General features: G+C 41.4%; 1 protein-coding gene across 1 annotated transcript in view; it reads right to left on the reverse strand.

The window, feature by feature from the left end:
* RAB21 (RAB21, member RAS oncogene family) overlaps window positions 1–8,492 on the reverse strand; it is a 70,104-nt gene extending 61,612 nt beyond the window's left edge. Inside the window, exon 1 of the mRNA XM_029597176.1 lies at window positions 8,106–8,492. Within this exon, the coding sequence (XP_029453036.1) occupies window positions 8,106–8,246 (141 nt within the window). The 5' untranslated portion in view covers window positions 8,247–8,492. The remainder of the gene's footprint in view (window positions 1–8,105) is intronic.
* Window positions 8,493–11,227: the final 2,735 nt, after the last annotated feature.

Genomic DNA, 11,227 nt, shown 5'->3' on the forward strand with positions numbered 1-11,227 from the left:
AAGGCTTTTGATACAGTCCCACATAGGTTCACAAATGAGCTGACTGGCAGACTTCAGCAAGTAGTCTTAAATGGAACCAATTCTGAAGAAAGAAGAGTGATAAACTGAGTTCCTCAAGGATCTATTCTGGGATCAGTTTTAACATTTTTGCGAGTGATATTGTGGACAAATTAGAAGATAAATTTGTCTTTTTTGTGGATAACACTATGATTTGCAACAGAGTGAACACTTGGAAGGCGTAGAGAATAAAAAGTGACCTAGGAAATTTGAGACATGGTTGAAGATTGGTAGTTGGGATTTAATGCCAAGAAGTGCAGTCATGTATTTTGGGCATCTGAAGGAGCCATGTGTGTTGGGGAGCAAGAGAAGGACATGCATGGACTCAGACTTTGGAGTGATAGTGCCCAATGATCTGAATATGGTAAAGCAATGTGACATGGCAGGGGCTAAGGCCAGAAGGATGCTGGGCTGCATAGAGAGGCATAACCAGCAGAAGAAAAAGCTGATAATGCCTTGTACAGATCACTGGTGAGGCCTCACCTGGAGTACTGTGTTCAGTTCTAGAGACCTTAACTCAAAAAGATAAGGACAGAATTGTAAGCAGTCCAGAGAAAGGAAACCAAAATGGTGTGGGGTCTGCACAGAAAGCCATACGAGAATGAAGGACCTTAATATTTATAACCTGGAAGAGAAGAGAGATGGGAGATATAATTCAGACTTGTTACATGAAAGGAATTGATGTGCAAAAATCACATCTTTCCAATGGAAAAGAAATTGTAAACCTAGAGGTCACGATACTAAACTCCAAGGGGGAAAGACTCTAACAATGTCACAAAATATTTCTTCATGGAAAGGGTGACAGATTTATAAGAGTATATTAATTACTTTCCAATTTTATGATAAGTTTCCAAAATGATGTACATGTTTAGCTGTCATAAAATCATACAAAAATAAAGAATATACATCCATTAAAACAAGACATGCTACCCTCCTGTGGGCACCACAGACGTACCCTACCAACTCAGCCCTCATCTCTAGATCCCTTGAACCTAAGGAGCATTACCAGATTTAATTCAGAAGCTCCGATATCAACCACGTTTTTATTTTACGCCATGGAATGCCCTCCCAGAAAAGATGGTGAAGATGAGAATGGTAATGGAGTTCAAACCAGCAGGGGATAAACAGAGGATCCGCGACTACTTGAAAATGGAAATGAAGAAACCGGGTAATTTTTCTGCTACATCTATACAGTTATTCAAACAAGCACAAAAAGAGAGGGAAAAAGGATCCAATCCAAATATTACTGTTAATGTTTAACAAGCAAGTGACAATATCATAAGTGCATGCTCTACTGATTCTAATCTGCTGTCTCTCGCCACGCAATGGGCCGCAGGCAGTTTTCAGCCTTTAGGGCAAATTTTCATACATCTACATAGTTTCCATTAGGCTTGGGAGGTGGCTTGCACGGAGCAATAGTCGCTACTTTAAAACTAAACTTAAAATAAATTGCTGGACAGACTGGATGGACCATTTTGGTCTTATCTGCTGTCATTCACTGTTACTATGCAAAGATTTCCTCATTTTTAAAAATTACTGTTTCCAACACTTCCTTTTCCAAAGGAAACATTTGTGTGTGTGTGTATATTATTTATATATATATAATCAGTTTGAAAGTTGCAATAATTTGTTATATGGATCACATTTAGGAAAATCTTTCCAATTCTTCTATGTTCTGTATATATTGGGATTTGAAGAGAAATGTAGTCTGAAAATGTCATCTTCACAAAAAAGAGTAAACTGGGTTTCTTACATCCTTAATTAGTAATTCAGTTATCACTTGATCTGACATACAATACAGAAAGTGAATTACACCTAGACCTTCTTAGTAAGCTTGCAAGTAGATTTGAAAATGGCATTTAGAACTTGAATACTTTTAAAATGCATAATAAGTGGACAATTTCCATGCAAATGTATAGTTAAATGTCAGCAAGCTACATACACTGAGCCCTTGAAGCAGTTTCTTTTTAGATGGTAAGTGGACGTGAACAAAAGTTAGCCAAGACTGCTAGTTATGTGGTTCTATTAGGATACCATCCCATAAATGACAAATCTCACATCAATTCTTAATCAGAAAAAAAAAAAAATCTCACAATTGTGCACAGTTGTGGCTGTCACAAATGGAGTCATCTGTGTGACATCAAACGCTGCAGTATGTACTGAACGATCCCTTGAGGAAGGAGGCTTGTCCTTTGAAAGCCAGCCAGAGCAGGACAGAGATGAGTAGTGTGGTTACAGCATTGGTGTCACAGGGTGATAAGATCATAGAAGCTAAAGTGCACAAAAGCTGAACTGAAAGTGAAAGTTTTGTGGATTCTCTCATCTGGACATTGGATTCATAAGACAAGAAACATTAATTGCATTTTAAAAAATGGCTTAAACAAATGTAAATGATTATACTATATTAAAAAAAAATTCTGATTTGCTTAGCAATCAGTTCTGTTGCTTTTTGAAGCACTGATGCGGTATTGCCCTTAAAATGAAGGTCCTATTATGAACTATTTTGGTGCACAATTGAGAGATTTCCTCTCATTAACAATTGATGTGTAAAAGATTCTAAGAATTAATGTGTGGGATTTGTCATTTATGGGGTGGTAACTGATTTAGTTGTATTAGGATATACACAAGTTAATGACTCATTGTTAGTTTTCTTTTGTTTAAATAACTTGTCATACCCTCAATGGTTTTTTTGTTTTTGGATTTTTCTGATTTGTGGGTTAATGGAGATTTGTGCTCCATTTTATCCTATTTCCTACACACATGCTATTTGTTTCTAGTATATGCTTCTATAAATTATTGGAAACTATAAAATTAAAAAGGGTTTATATCTCACCTCTTCCACCATTTGAAGCAGGTAAAAAGGTAAGGCAGACATTTGCTGATAAACTCAAGTAGAAGTTATTTTTGCATTAAAAAAGCCTTCAGTTGGAACAGCAGGAAAACAAATCTAGCTGAAGGTCACAAGACAAAAATAAAAATTCAACATTTGACAGTCTTATTGCTTGACACAATTAGACTGGTTAAAGCTCCTGCTTACAAAAAGTTTCTTTTACAGCTCACAGTAAAAACTTAAAATGGATTAATAACTAAGTTAAACTAATTTATATTCTGCTTTTTCAGGTTTACTGCCACTGCAATAATTAAATTACAATAGAGCATTCTATGCTTAATTTTTTAAAAGACAAATATCAGCTGGGCTGATTTAAAGTAGTTTTATTTTAGAATTACTAGTTTTCACAAAGAATAGTAGGCATCAGTAGTGGAAGAGGATTTAAGTGTCTTTATGATATACAACATAAGAAATAACAGGCAAAGGTAAAATCTGTCATACTGTACAGATTACTAAATTTCACTTAACATGTTCAACATGGTGCATTATCTGATTTTCTGCACAAATCTGATTAGTAAAAGTATTCAGAATCAGGGGTAGAAAATCCCAGGCCTAAAATTTGGCTCCTGAATAGTATCAAAGTTTTGTATAAGAACAAAAAATTAAGGAAAGACATAATGGAAGTTGAGATCAGCAAAATGTACTGGTGGTATGGAAAATAGATTTGAATAACTTTGGAGATGAGGTCAAAGGCTGTGTAATAGATAGTATGGGTACATATCTTGCATGGCTCAGGAGATTGTAAATGTATACAAATGCCCAAAGGACATTTTAATGGATTAGATGAATTAAAAACCAAAATAGTTAAAACTGGCAGCTAGGACTGACTGAGAAACTCCTTGTGACTAAGCCACACAGGGAGAAGGGCAGGGGACCAAAATAAACACACAAAGCAGGACAAACAAGAGCAAAATAGGGTTTTTTGTTTTACTCCCTGGTTGCTAAATTTTTGGCTGGCACCTAAAATTTTTTGTTGAAGGTTCTATCCTTGCCAGTTCCTAACAAAAGATAAAATAACTTAAATGCTCTGGATTATTAATGCAGGGTAAGAAACAGCTTTGGGTTTTGGGTTTTTTTGTCAAAAAGTCTGAGATGGTATTTTTCTCTGAAACTTTCTTCAGAAAATACAGCCCTAAACATTAACACACAAATATAGAAGTGACAGTAGAAAAAGACCAAATGGTCCATCCAGTCTGCCCAGCAAGCTTAAGGTAGTAACTGCCACTCCATGCAGTTATCACCAAGCCTTATGATTACCCATAAAACATGCAGCTGGCAACATTTTTTACTGGGTGATGAACTTTCTTGAAAATGCAGACAGTGCTCTGCTTATGGACTGGGACGTAGCAGTCCTGTGCATCAGTACCCCAGACCTTAGAAGTCAGGGGCCTTCTGGTTGTTTGAATCCAAGTCACCTTTTGCCCCTGCCATCAAAGTGAGGAGCAATGTTGCAGTTGCATAAAAGCAACTGCTGCATCAGTAAGTTACCCTCATGCATGCTTTCTTCATTTCCTTTATGACATGGCTGTAGATGCAGTCCTATGCTTTTTCCCTTATATTTGCATATCAAGATCCCAGACCATGGGAGTCTGGGCCCTTTGGTTGTTGTCTGAATTCAAGGATCCTCCTCTCCCTGCCTAAGTGAGGAGCAATGTTGCAGTTGGGGAATGTTGCATGGGGAATAAAATATAGTAATACAAGTGTTGAGCCACTGTAAATATTCCAGCATCCAGTTCATTTCCTTAAAGCATGATAAAACACCATATTTATAAAGTTCACAGTATGCAAAAGTTAAACAATGTGCATATAATTTTGCATTTAGACTTGTTCTGCACACCAGTACAACTGTACTAGATAAAGTCCTCAAGGAAGAAATACATGGGCACATGCTATGAAAAACATTAAATTACAGAGCTTATAAATTGCTAATATACATGAAGTACCTTACATGCATTACACCGGGGATAGAGACCTAGGCTATGTAACAAGGGGCAAAGCCCCTTAGGTCCCCCCAAGAGCGAGGGGACAGAAAAACTATCCCCTAACAGGAATCAGAGTCCAGAGAAACTTTTTTTTTTTTTTTTTAAAGTAAAACCTGAAAATATAATGAATACTTGCTTGATCCGACAATTAGAGAAGATAGCACCCCCAAAGGGAATAGGCAAAATGAACAGGGAACCGCAGGGTGAGCTGTCGCATCTGCTGAAGACAAATACTGAAGGGCTGAGGTAGGCTCTGTCCTGATATAGGATACCCTTTCAGTTTTGATCTGTCTCCATCTGCTGGACAGGAGGCTCAATCCACGGTCTGGACTGATCCGGGTACATACAGTGAACTTATAAATTGCTAATATACATAAAGTACCTTATATGCACTGAAGAAAGCAAAAGAATTAAATAAAAAATCACTTTCAACTGTTTAAGATCATATGTAAGACTTAAAGTTTATTAAAATGCTATCAAATGTGTAAAATAACTAGCATTTCTAATGGAATCTTGAACTAGTACTAGTCTATTAGTGATTGCTGTTTATAGGTCTTTATCCTGTGAACTTGTCCCAATATCAGTAGAGTGCTCCCAGACAAACCTGTTAAGTACTTCAAGTGTGTTTAACTGGAGTACACCCACCAACACAACCAAAATAGCACTCAGAACCCAAGATATTCAACCCAGAATTAAAGAGACTTTCTAGGCTCTGCAGTCCTGAATATGCATAAATGAGGGCAGTGCTCATGTCCCCACTGTCATTTCCTAAAAATGAAACAAAAAAAAAAACAAACCCACAATCTCCTAACCCTCCTTTTGCTTTGAGAAAGTACATTAATAAAAACTAGATATGAACTTTTTGGGTATTACTAATAAACCTGGAGCCACTGTCAGATGCTGGGCTAGATGGGCTATTGCACCAATCTGACTTGGCCATTCTTAAACACTTTTTTTCACAATGTCCTTAATTCATATAGTAGCATATACAATGTAAAGGCCCAGTCTGATACTGGTTTTCTCCCAGACCTGACTCATTAATGTTGGCAGATTTGATGACACCTTTCTCTTCTTGCTTTCTCTCCTGAGGAGCCATGCTTTTTCCTTTTGACATGATATTCACACCTTATGATTGGCTATTACACAAAATACAAAAGTATTTGATACTGCCTAAGATTACCTGAGGCTTTTTTCTTTTAAATAAAAATGTTTTCTCTCTAAACTAGATGAAGGTTGATACATTTGGCTAAAGCATATGACAGATCACCACCTTGCAGATTTTATACTTTGAGATACAGTGCCTCAAACTTACTGTAAGGCCTCATTTTTTATAAATAAATATTTCCAGCCCTGCCTGTATTTAAAAAATAATGCAAGTGTCAAAATTTGTAGGAACCAGGGAAAATCCGTTTAATTGTTTTACATATGTAATGCTTATTACCTTCAAGCATCAAGGTAACAAATTAGCATAAGAGGAAAATTATTATAGTGCACAAATCCTTGTTAGGCAATATCAGACATTTGTGATGGAAAGTAAGTTGTGTAGTGTTATATGGAAGGGTTAACCCTTGGATGTGATTTCACTGTGTTGTAAACGTTAAATAGCAAAGACTGCTATACTTATCAAATACCACTGAACTTGTGTAAAGTTCTCTAATGTTAATCATGTGTACAGAATGGCTTTGGGCTTGATTTACTAAGCTTTTTCTCTTACAGACACAAACAAGCTCATAGTTTGGAACATCAAACAGTACTACCGCTTTAACAGCATTTCCATTCATGATTCTATGCAAAATTAACACTGAAATAAGAAAGGAACTTGCAGCTCCTCTTTCCACCACAGGATATCAATTGCTCTAGATATAAAAGTGTAAAGTTATACAGATGATGGTATGATGTGCAAACAAACTGCAAGAACTTTGAGGCACTGATGAGTAATTACATAGAGAATGTTCTGGGAATTTAGTTTTCTTAAGGGGAGCCCATGTAATAAAGGCTTTCTTTCATTCTGGGAATATGAGAAATACAGTAGTATATATAGGATCCTAGGTTGCTCTACTCAGATAAGTTAGCCTATAGTCTGACATAAGCAGGCTGACACTCTTTAAAGTCTTGTTTAAAAGAAGTCTCCAAAGCATCATCTCAGCTTTCTTGTAAAAAAAAAAAAAAAAAAAAAAAAACCACCCCTCATTTCTTTGTCTCATGTTGGATATGAAAGAAAGTAATGCTACCAGCATCACAAGCCTACTTAATAGAAAAAAAATATACCCATTTATGAACCAACTTCTTATAAAGGCAAAAAAAAATAAAAAAATAGAATACTCCCAGGAAACCACCAAAGCATTCACTACTAACAAACAGAGGCTATTACTGAGGGTAGTTTCTCCAAACTGTTTTTATGCATACCTTGACAGGAATGAACCTCATTCTTAAGGGAGGGTATTTTAAGAATGATTTCAATCTCTCATATTTACTGCTAATGCCCTTTTTAATACTTGCATTGTGCCAAAGAGACCCTCCTTCTAAAGTTCATAGGACGTCATTTTTATAGGCAACATATCAAGGACATTCTTAACCAGGCTAAAAAGGTACGCTTGTTGCAGGATGTAATTCATTCACAGCAAACGTGTACGCAAAAAGTCCAGTCATTTCAATACAAGTTTTAGCAGTTGCACAGAACCTGCCAGTATTAAAAATCAAGTGTAGCGAAAAGTTCATGATTTCTTTTTAGCTGTGTTCTAAATCTAAAGTGATGTACGGACGAAGAGGAGACAAGTGGCCGTATTAGTCTGCTAAGCCATTTTATTTGCCAAGATATCATCCACAACCGTTAGATACCTATACTGAAAGGTTTGTACCCAGAGCTGTGCAGGTAATCAGGACTCTAAGCGTGAGGCTACAAAAGTCTTACCTAAGGTACCTTCCACTCCCACATGGCCCTCGAGCAATGACATCCGGAAATCACCGTCCTAAACCTACCGTAACTAGCAGCGTCTCAACTGGGTACTAAGGAGACAGACTACAGGGCCCGCGGTCCGGCAGGGCCTGGCCTCCTCTCTTCCCACACAAAACACACCTGCAAGGTCTCCCTACATCCCAAGCCCGGCACCCCCCAGCCGCACATACCTGCAGGGCCTCCCCACATCCCAGGCCCGGCTCCCCCCTCTCGTGCACACCTGCAGGGTGGTGATGTGCTTGTCGTTGAACTTGTTCTCGCAGTAGCGCAGAACCAGCGAGGTTTTACCCACGCAGCCCTCGCCGAGCAGCACCACCTTGAACGAGTAGGTCTTGTTAGCACCGCCGCCGCCGGCCGCCATAGTGAGCCACGTCCAGGCACCGGCAACAAAGAGCCGCGAAGACAACCCCCCCCCCCAACCGGGCTTCACATGAGACGCCCGCCGGAGAGCAGGAGCAGGGCAGAAATCCTCCCCGGCCTACCAGACAGCGAGGGCGGGACAACCGGGCAGCGCCAAGTCCTAACGGCGGCCTCTGCCTCAAATGGCGTCCCCTTCCTCCTACGTCACGCCGGAATCACGTGGTGAGGGCGGGTAGCGCGCGCACGCTGGAAAAAAAAATCAGGACAGGGAGGGCAGCACTGAGTGTGCGCGGGACGTTTCCTGTCTTGTAAGATTGCGGTTAGAGGTTGGGCTGAGTGTGAAAAAGCAGCAAGTAAGAGACGCAATCAGTGGTAAAACTCTCCCATCCCTCCATCTGATTTTTTTTTTACCTTCAGCTAACGAAAACGTCGGTATTTACAATTTTTAGGTCTCCTGTTTAATAATATCATTGTTACCGCTGTCAGATTGTTTAAATGTGCTAATCCTTATCTGAGCTACTTTTAAGGTTAAAAACAGTCAAGATCAAGTGCTTTGCAACTCATTTAAGCTGTTATGCTGCGATTAAAGAAGTATTCCGGGTAAATACGTTTTCGATAGGACTTGCTGTGCCCACCAATCAGACCTTGATACAAACACCACGGGAGTTATTCCTTGTTATCTATACACCATTGTTGAAAATTTGTTCTCGGTCCTACAGCGAACTGAAACTGCTTTTCTTCTTCCTTTTTTTTTGGGGGGGGGAGGGAGATATGCTTCTGGAAAATCAAATGTTACCAACACTGCGTTTCAGGTTAATGGATTGTGAAATCAAATTATTCCATATTCCAAACAGGCATTGCCAGCATTATGGAGATTTCAGTAGAAGAGAAACAAAATCCCTGTTGTCTGTACAATGCTAAACAGGCAACGCCATCTTTTGCTTTCACTTTTTCAGTTGATGGCGTATAGTTCCCAAAAGCTAGTTAAGAAATATTTAATCCAATCAAACTGTATCACCTTATATATTTTTATTGACCTTTTCTTTCTACCCATTCCTGTGTCTACAAAAAAGTGATTACATAACACTGCAGCCAACTAGGATTTTTTTTTTAAATTTCTAAAAGAGAAGTTAACTTTATAAACATTTTCGGCTAGCTGTAAAATTATACCAGGGTTTCCTGTAGGTACCGGATCAGTCCAGACAGTGGGTTGACCCTCCTTTCCAGCAGGTGGAGACAGACTAAAACTTGAAGGATGCCCTATATCAGGACAGAGCCTATCCTCTACCCCTTCAGTATTCCTCTGTCTCCAGCAGGTGCAGCATCTCCCCTTGGGTTCTCTGCTGTAGGCTAGTCAGCATCTTCTTCTTTCTTTTTTGGCTCAAGCAAGTAGTTCTTTGATTCCCGCTTGTTTTAGAAACAAAGGAAAAAAATCTATGAAGGAAATTTTGCTTTCTTTTAGTGATTTTACTGTTTTTGTGTGGGAGACGTCCGTCTCCCAGCTCTTGCCCGGCTCAGGGGGGTTTTGCCCCTTTTGCAGGAGGGGGTTCCCTGCAAAGTCCTGAGTCCATGGACGCTTCCAGGTGTGGGGACCGACGGTCTCCGGGCCTCGTTCCCCCTCTGGCTGCCGAGAGGGTTTTTAACCCGCTGCTGCGCTCAGTAAAAAATAAAAAAAGAGTTTAAAAGTTTCGAACTTTTAATAAGTTGCAGGTACTCACCTACCTCTAACTTATTTGCAGCAGTTGACCAGCTTTTTTTATTTTTTTCTAGGGCTAGAACCGGCAGCCAGAGAAGCAGAAGGCAGCAGGTTTCCCGCCTGCTCTCTCCTGCTGTGCAGGCTGTCAATCAAGCTTTTTTTTTCAGCTTTTTTTCCTTCAGCAGCGCCTTAGCTATATCCCGGCTGGCAGCCTGCCTTTCTTGTGGGCTGCCCTCTTCGCGTTTTTCGCGGCAGGGCCTCTGCACTACTTGCCTGCCGGGTGGGGAAGGTCCCTCCTCGGCAGGACAAGCAAATTTAGCCCGGGGCTCCACTCCTCCCGGCATGGCTAGGACTTTCCCGGGTCTGCAGAGCCCAGGAACGGCCGCCATCTTGGATTTTTCATCGGGGCCGATTTCAGTGCTCCCTGGGGCTGGGGGCCTAGATTTTTTTGATTTAACTCCCGATTTGGCCCCCGCGGGTGCCCAGGAGGGTAGTCCTGACCTTCCCTCACGCCCCCCCCCCCCCGCCAAATCCAGGGTCCCTTTTTTCAGCGGTTTTCGTCCTCCTCATGCACAAATCTTATCTAGCTAGCCTGCATGAGCTGGACGAAAGCCCCCCCCCCCCCCCCCCGCCAAAAATCCCTCGCTCAGCGCCGTTGACCACTGGACCGGCCGCGGAGCCCCAGGGACCAGTTAGGGTGCGGGTGGTCCCGGGTGGTCCCGGGGGTGCCCCCCCCCCCCCCCCGGTGTCTCCTGTGTCCTCGGACCCCACTGCTTCCTCGGATTCGGCGGATGCCCCCCCCCCCTAGAGGGGGATGACCCTTGAGCCCTCCGTCTTTTTTGTAAGAAGGAATTAGAGCCCCTCCTCCCTTTTGTTTTGCAGGAGCTGCGTCTGGAGAGTCCCTCCGTGGATAATCTCATGGCCTCGCTCCCTAAGGATATGAACCCGGTTATGGGAGGGCTCCAGCCTCGGCCTTTCCCTTCCACCCCATGCTTAAGCTCCTTATCCTGCGGGAATGGGAGGCTCCTGAGGGTGTGCTTCGGGTGGGGCGTGCAATGGATAAGCTCTATTCCCTCCCGGAGGAGGGCTTGGAGCTGTTGCGATATCCATCGGTGAATTCTTATGTTTCTGCAGTGGCCAAGCACACCCGATTCCGGTGAAAGGTTCCACGGCCTTGAAGGATTCACAAGATCGTAAGCTGGAGGCTCACCTGAAGCGCATCTTCGACGTTCTGGCCCTTGGGGTCCGGGCTTCTTGCTGTAGCAGTCTCATGATGCGAGCGGGCC

This window comes from Rhinatrema bivittatum, chromosome 4 (assembly GCF_901001135.1).
Source record: "Rhinatrema bivittatum chromosome 4, aRhiBiv1.1, whole genome shotgun sequence".
Classification (NCBI taxonomy): Eukaryota; Metazoa; Chordata; class Amphibia; order Gymnophiona; family Rhinatrematidae; genus Rhinatrema; species Rhinatrema bivittatum.